This window comes from Limulus polyphemus, unplaced genomic scaffold, assembly GCF_000517525.1.
Source record: "Limulus polyphemus unplaced genomic scaffold, Limulus_polyphemus-2.1.2 Scaffold3263, whole genome shotgun sequence".
Lineage (NCBI taxonomy): Eukaryota > Metazoa > Arthropoda > Merostomata > Xiphosura > Limulidae > Limulus > Limulus polyphemus.
This window is the reverse complement of record NW_013668873.1, coordinates 2,372-11,186: the sequence shown is the minus strand read 5'-3', so window position 1 is coordinate 11,186 and position 8,815 is coordinate 2,372. Positions and strand designations below refer to the sequence as shown.

General features: G+C 37.3%; 1 protein-coding gene across 1 annotated transcript in view; it reads right to left on the bottom strand.

Annotated features, from left to right (window-relative positions):
- The window catches only part of LOC111088179, a 37,746-nt gene extending 34,897 nt beyond the window's left edge, over nt 1–2,849 (bottom strand). Inside the window, exon 1 of the mRNA XM_022397411.1 lies at nt 1,885–2,849. Coding sequence (XP_022253119.1) covers nt 1,885–1,893 — 9 coding nt within the window. The 5' untranslated portion in view covers nt 1,894–2,849. The remainder of the gene's footprint in view (nt 1–1,884) is intronic.
- Nucleotides 2,850–8,815: the final 5,966 nt, after the last annotated feature.

Below are 8,815 nucleotides of genomic sequence, written 5' to 3'. Positions count from 1 at the left end.
CAGCAGTTGATATTTTATTCAGTAACAGGTTTCGTGGTATAACAGTCATGCAACTACGATAATCACCTCCTACTGCACTCCAGCAGTTGATATTTTATTCAGTAACCGGTTTCGTGGTATAACAGTCATGCAACTACGATACTCACCACCTACTGCACTCCAGAAGTTGATATTTCATTCAGTAACCGGTTTCGTGGTATAACAGTCATGCAACTACGATAATCACCACCTACTGCACTCCAGAAGTTGATATTTTATTCAGTAACGGTTTCGTGGTATAACAGTCATGCAACTACGATAATCACCACCTACTGCACTCCAGAAGTGGATATTTCACTCAGTAACCGGTTTCGTGGTATAACAGTCACCCCTTTCGTTTGTTTGTAGTTAAGTGACACAAAGTTACACAATGGGCTATCTGTGCTCTGCCCACCACGGGTATCGAAACCATGGTTTCTAGCGTTGTAGGTCCGCAGACAATACCGCTGTGCCATTGGGGGGGGGGCAGTCACCGTTTCTGGAAATTTCAAAACCAGCATTTCTAATACGTCATAATGCGGACTTGGTAATTAGCAGTAATGTAGAAATTTAAAACCGAAATAAAAAAAGAAAATGACATTAAGCAGTGATTTCGTATTACATCTTATATAACGCAATTCGTGTAGCTTTTTTAATGGTACAAGAGTTTTTGTTTTGGCACATACACATATGTATAATATATAAATTTACGTGTGTAAACATATTTGTTACAAATTTCCTTGACTTGGCTGTTTTTTTTGTTGTTGTTCTATCTATCTCTTCACGAAGAACGCACGTGTGCCCATAGCGGGCGGTGATGTACAAGGTCAAGTCGCCCACGGGGTACAAAGTTGTTCTACACAGAAACTAAAACAGTGGGTGTTGACAAACCCGGCCAACTAGCAGGTGATAAGTACCCTCATAAGGGTAAGCGGGCCTTTATTAGTAGAAAAAATTTTAATATCAATTCTCACAAAGAGAAAGGTTACGCGGAAAACTTCCCCTATGTGCCCATATAACCAGAAGTAAGCTCAATCCGGACAGAGGGTCTGGCTAGAAATATAACTCATTTCAAACGAGTTATATATATATACATGCAATACAAAGATTCTGTTAGTCTTAGCTTTTGTTGTTGGTGGTTTTTTTTGGTAAACATAAGAACAACTAATATTAGTTCTCTCAAAAATATGAATCAATATTAGATCATGGCCACTTTCCCGGTGGCTCAGCGGAAAATCTGAGGGCTTCGAACACTAGAAATCGAGTTTCGATATCCGTTGTAGGCACAGAACAAATAGTCCATTATGTTGCTTTGAGCTTAATAACAAAAGTATTATGACCGTATGGTGTATTCTAATTCAATGTTGCGACTGGTCCTAATTGTTTTAAATGTTTTATTTTAAAACATACATTTAAAAACATCCCAGTAAATTAATGTAGCTACATCTCTGGGGACGATGGGGGAGGGGGGGGCAACACATAAATTGAAGACAAGAAAATCAAATATAGGTAAAACCATGATTATGTAATTCTTTTTCTTTTCTTTTTTAATGTCGCCGTTAGGCCTAATTCTGCAGCTTCAACCTTAAAACCCTAAAAGTTTAATGTGGAAGGAGCTATAAGAGGCTTAATCTGAAAATACTTAAAAGACTTAAAAGTTAAATTTTCCATTTCACCACAACACCCTGTATGGTTCTTGATTGTGGTCCATTATAATTTTAATGTTCTAAAAGAAAAAAAACAACCTTAAGAATGTTGAATAATCGACCCTGTATAAAACTAACTATCTCTACTGTATGTTATCAGACAGAGGTAATTCACCGACGTAATAATCAGTGGCGTAATACAGGAGCTATATTTACATACCTTATCCATTTTCTCTGTAAGTTGTCTTCTGAGATGGGCTACCAGCACTAGACACTGTGAGCCGGACACTCGGACACTATCCAGTCCACCTTAGAATTCCTGTTCAGTAACATCTTCCAATGGTAAAATCTTAGTCTAAGTATTTCGGCTTAGCCATGGCTGCCATCTTACTCCTTATCGATCAATCAATGCGAACCCGAGCGACTCCAAGTGCTACACTTCTGCATCGTATCACGCACTAACACATTGAAACCCGTGATATACAGTCTTCACGGAAGAGCGGCGAAGTGACCGACGGCATCCGCCGGAGTTATACACGGCTGAACGTACAGAAGAGAAAAGAAATCGTACGGTAAGACTTCTGTGAAGTTATAGCAGTTTGACAATGAGTATTTTTTTAACCAGTGATACGGGATCTTTTCGTTGTCCAATCACCCCATTATCAAGTTTTCGTGGTGTTTCAGATGAAATTATAGCAGTTTGACAATGAGTATTTTTTTAACCAGTGATACGGGATCTTTTCGTTGTCCAATCACCCCATTATCAAGTCTTCGTGGTGTTTCAGAATTTGTCAACAAAGTCATACAAGAGTATGACTCTGCGCATGTAACATGGAGAGGGAAGGCAAGCTAGTCAACAACGCTCACTATCAACTCTTGGGCTGCTCTGGCCCGATCGAATAGCGGGGTTTGACTTTCACTTAGAGCACACTCATGAAGAGCGAGTTTCGGCGGTTAATATAACGAGCTATGAACCCTCGGATTCACTGTCTGGGCACACTAACCACCAAGGCCACGCCCACCTCATCAAACAACTGCTCAGAAACGCCTTGTAATAGTACAAGGTTCTGATATGTCCTCAATACTACGGAAACTGTATTAACTCGAATATACTTCGTTGAAAAGATTAGACATAATAATAGCTTAACCCTATCGGCTTATAATCACGTTTTACAAGAATACTTATGCACCAAATGTATTGTGGGTCCATGAGATTGTCGACTACAGCGCCCCTAACAACATACGAGTTACAGAAACAAATATATATACAAAAAATACTCCTATATCCCATTTACTCCCATCTTTTATGTACAATAAATAGGAATACCAGCGGTGAATAGTGAGTCTTACCTTTTTAACCCCCAAACTGCCGACTCATTTTATCGTTCACTATCGGTGGGGTCCACATATACGGAGTAATTTTACGTTTTTCAGTGTGCAGTGAAATCAGAAATGGAAATTAAAATACCGATCTTTTATGTACAATAAATAGGAATACCAGCGGTGAATAGTGGGAGTAAATGTGATATAGGAGTATTTTTACGTTTTTCAGTGTGCAATGAAATCAGAAATGGACATTAAAATACCGGAAGTTTTATTTCTTTGATATTCGTTATTATTGGTTATTCTGTACAAAGTATCTTTAGGTAGTCCTAACCGAAGTGCAGAATACTTCGACCGGAAATGACGAAATACTGTCCTCCAAGAATGAAGTTCGAAACTTTAATAAAACAGTCTCGGTGAACAAAGCGATCAATATACTCCACATAGATAGTTAACAAATTAATAATCATATTTTAAAAATTTTGTATAGTAATTTATTATTTCTTTAAATAGTTTTATTTTTTTCGTAGTCGACACACTTTCTTAAGTAAGATGTTTGAGTTTACTTTAGAGGTAATGACGTTATAGCGGTGATGACGTCATAGCGGTAATGACGTCATAGCCGACATATTTCTCTGTAATTGGTTTTGCAAGTTAATAACGTTAATAGGAAAATTATAATTTTCTGAACTGATTGAAAGTAAAAATTCTAAATAATGCTTATTATAAACGAAACAAACATTAAAATATTACGAAGTATTCATACATAAATACATTGAAATCACATGACGTACAGAGTGATAACGCACTAGAAACAATGATTTAACGCGGGTAACATTATCGTGGAAATTTTTTTTTGTCGGTTTCAAAATTTTGCGCATAACTACATAAAGGCTATCTGCGCATATCCGACAGTTTAGAGGAAAAGAGGCTAGTCAGCGCCACCTACTTTCCACTCTGGTCTAATCGAATAAAGAGACTTGACCTTCACTCTTATAACACACCTGCGACTTCAAAGTGCGGATCGCATTTTTTTACGGAAACGGGACACGAAACATTATTATTCTGATTCACAGTTCGGGCGCAATATATCCGTAGGCCACACCCAGTCCTCCTACAAGGTGGGTTTTTTTGTGTGTTTTTTTTACTTTGAAAAGGAAGGTGTTGTGAGAGTTAACGGATGGTGGTGGAAGATTAAAAGGTAGAGTACATACTCGAAAAATTACCCATCATTCCTTATAAGTACTAATATGTCTAATTTGATTGTACTGTAAGACAACTAAGGTTTTAATTGTTAAAAGGTCTCGATTGTTATAAGACAACTAAGGTTTTAACTTTAGGAAATACTCCTTCAGCGTTTGGGTACGTTAACCACTAGGCCACGCCCAACTCTTCTCAGGGGGGGTAGATAACTGTTTTATTTTGAATTATCTTACTAGCCTCCAACACTCAACAAAAAAAAAAATAATTTTGTATTAACAGGCAAGTGATAAGTTTCCGAGTATACAGGAAATAATGTTAAATTTCTGTAGTGCATACTGATGTATAGATTGTTTGTAGTTATGCACAAAGCTACACAATGGGCTATCTGTGCTCTGCCCACCACGGGTATCGAAACCATGGTTTCCAGCGTTGTAAGTCCGCAGACATGCCGCTGTGCCACTGGAGACTAGTGTGTAGAAGACTCACTGTCAGTTTCGATTTATGTTTTAGGGAACGCACCTGAAGAAGCAGTAAAGCAATACAAAATAACATACTACAACAACACAAAATAATATACTACAACAACACAAAACATACTACAACAACAAGAATAATAACACAAAATAATATACCACAACAATAATAATAAGAACACAAAATAACACACTGCAACAACAAGAACAACAAACAACATTTTGGTGTTATAAGGTCGTTTATATCTAGTAGAAAATAATGTTGTTGCATTTGAAATTTTATTTTAAAGTTGTTGTTTGTTAAATTTCGAGAGTTATCTGCCTTAGCTTTCCATAATGTTGAAGTAATACACTAGAGTTAAGCAGCTTCAGCGCCATCTTCTCGTTGCTAATCTAATTCCACCACCCCTCTTATAACGTACCCACGGCCCCAAAGTGCGTTGCGCATTTTTTTTATTTATTTTTTTTTGTTTGTTTTCTTAGTGGTAATGGAGCGCGAACCGTGGAACTTCGGATCCACAGTCCGGCACGTTAACTATTGGGCCGCTTACTTTAAAGAAAGGTGAAGAAAAACGTTTCCCAAACACATTAGTACTAAAAACAGTGGTTCAGCGATACGTCTGAACACTAAAAACCAGGTTTCGATACACGTGATGGGCACAGCTTTGCGCTTAACGACAAACAAACAAAAAGCACTCAGAATGAAATTCAACAACTCCGTAGTTAAACATCAGTTTCAACGTTATTATATTGTTTAAATTCTAGTAAGGCCTGTACCGTTTTTACACGTGATCATACTAGTATTAAAATGCGCAGTTAAATGTTTATAACTAGTATCATACTAGTGTGAAAACGTTAACTGTGAACAAACGCCATTACATTATTAACATATATTTTGAATCTTTTTTAAGATTTCGGTTCATTGAACTCGTGCAAAAAAAAAAAAAAAAATGATATCATAATACTGTATAAGTGTTTACACAGTATATCTTATTTGTCATTATATATATATATGTATTGGATAAGGTTACTAATTACAGTGGCTTAGCACTAAGCCTAAAAACTTATAACGTTAAAAAAAACAAAAACAAAACAGGTTTCGATATCCGTGGTGGGCGCAGCACAGAGAGTCCATTGTGTAGCTTTGTGCATAACTACAAACGAACTAATTACAGATAGATGTTTCGTTCTCGATATATGAAGATGGTCAGAGCAAGTGTATTAAATTTATGTATTTCAAACTGGTTTCTGTTGTTGTTGTTGTTTTTTGTTGTGCCTTTACTTAAAGAATACAAAAAGTCAATGTACCATATAACTACTATTAGGCGTTTAGATATGGAAAACATTTTAGGAAGAAAAGTTGGGTGAGAACATTTAGTCTTCTCCGTTTCATCGTCGTATACCTGACGATATATCCAGCAATTCATTTTCACAAGGATTATATAGTCTCGTATACGTTTATATCAATCCCCCCTCACGTAACACAATGCAGCACCTCACTCTATGAATGAGAGCACACGCCTTATTCTCGGGCTTACTAATTTCATTTGTATTTCACATATGTATGGCAAAGTTACTAAGACTACCTGCCGCCATCTCTTATTTGTTTGTTTGTTTTGAATTTCGCGCAAAGCTACACGAGGGCTATCTGCGCTAGCCACCCCTAATTTAGCAGTGTAAGACTAGAGGGAAGGCAGCTAGTCATCACCACCCACCGCCAACTCTTGGGCTACTCTTTTACCAACGAATAGTGGGATTGACCGTCACATTATAACGCCCCCACGGCTGAAAGGGCGAGCATGTTTGGTGGGATGGGGATGCGAACCCGCGACCCGCAAATTGCGAGTCGAGCGTCCTAACCACCTGGCCATGCCGGGCCCCGCCATCTCTAATTTTGAACTATTGACCAGATGAAAGGCAGTCAAGTCAGTAGCACCCTACCACCCACGCTAAGAGGTTGACTGTCGACTGCGGTGGACATTTTGTGTTATCGCACGAATTCGAACCCGGTTCGCCAGCTCTGAAACCCAGAGCTTTATCACGGGACCAGTCCGTGCTTCTACTAGAGTTACGATATTTTGTCGTTTAAAGAGGTTACACTAAAATTTCAGGCTTATGACGCTAAAATTCAAATTTCGATACCCGTGGTAGGCAGAACACAGATAGCCCATTGTGAAGATTTGCGTTTAACAACAACCAAAACAAAAAAAAGTGTCTTTAAAAATTAAAAAAAAATGTGAAAAGTAACTAAACGTTTATGATTTTCCTGCTGAGGGTTGTTTTTCCAAGAAACAAAAACTTCACAACATTATCTGCAGCTACATGATAATTATTTAGCTAACAAAATGTAAAACTCATCTAATTAGGCTTAATGAGGTTGGTAACGTTACGTTATTCGGGAGCGAGCTAGGAGATCGTGAGTGTTGAGTTGTGTAATGTATAAAAACTTTGGATGGAAATTAATAATTAAGAGATTAAAACAAAAAAAAACTTTAAGCTATTCGTTTAAAGTACCGTAAAAAATTTAAAAAAAAACGTCCCTGCTCTACTGCTGTAGAGAGTTTTGTATACGTAACGCCACATCATGCTCTGCGTCTCATAACGAGTAGTTTTTTTTTTTTAAGCTTCACGATCATTTTCTCGTTTTTTAAGCGTGACCAGTCAACAACTACTGTTGTTGTGAACCCTTAACTGGATTGTGTTCTTTTTCCCTCTCAGAAAAGTTTCGGTTTTATTTAAAAACGTACGTCATAAATAAGAGGAAATTAGGTTTATACAGATTTAGAACCTTCGGTTACTACTAGTATATGTATATAGCCTTTCTTGTTTAACTTCTCCCCTAGCGGACATTTTTTCGTCACTGTTATTTTCGCTAGAAACAGGAACCTGATAGTATTGTGTTTTTTGTTTTTTTTAGTCTCCTTATTTTGCTAAAAGTTAAACAATGTTTATTATTTTAATTACTATCTGCATTTACGAGAACATTCGTACATAAAACTAATGTCCATCGCGGCACTGATCTCCACCCCTTAAACTTTAGAATGTAACATTACAATAATGTTATTAATCAAGTATCAAAGTGTAATCGTATAACATCCACTTGTTTCATAGCATCTGTTACAGGCTCAGGCTTTTCTCCTAAGCTAGCTTTGGGTCTAGTAGAAACATGGCAATCAGGGGAGCTCCATGCTATGTGGGTAGAGGAAACAGCCTTAATTTCTTCCAAAAAGACGCCAGTTAGAAACAAACGCCGGCCCTGGTGGCAGTAATTTGTGTTGTAAATAGTAGGCACATTATTGCCAAATATTTAAAAACCATATTATAGGTCCGTACCTCGGTGGGACGGCGGTAAGTTTATGGAACTGTAACGCTAAAATCCGGGGTTCGATTCCTCTCGGTGAACACAATAGATAGTGCCGTGGGACGTTGCGCTAAAACAAACAAATAAGCCCATTCGTCACTTTTTAACAGTTATGTTTACCTGTGAAGAACGTCGTAAAATAAGTATTGCCGTGTATAAAGTATAGGTGGATAATATTATCATTATCCCTGTTACTTGTGCAACCAAGCAACGTTGAATATGACGAGGAATCAGAGAGTAAATAACATATTTGAATAACAAATGAAGGTCACGTGTGCTTATCTGATATGAAGACTGAATGATACGAATGAGTACAGTTATTTATCGTTGATATTTTTTAGGGATGATTATGAAGTGGAAAACTGCTAATCACTAATCAACTTCGTATTATCTCACTCGAGTTGTCAGTTGTTATGTCAAGTTGAGTGTTCGAAGGTTATCTTGATTTATGTATTCTGGCCTAGTTTAACCACTTCAGACCGTAAAATTATATGTGTAACCTTAATAACACAGGCCTGCGATGGTTTTATTGTCTTGAAATTTTTACATGTTCTACAGTAATTCCTGTACGCTGAATCTGAAAAGGATATCCATTTTTCTCCATCACGTAAAGATTTTTTCACAAAACGTCGTATGTACTTTTACATAAGTGAATCATTTTCATTGAAATCGGGTCACATTTTGTTATACTTAAAGCTATAGATTTCTCTAGACCAATCGCGACGTGAGAATCTTATCAATCATTCTAGAACTCACGAGAAACACACCTCTAGTATATAAACGGTTAACAG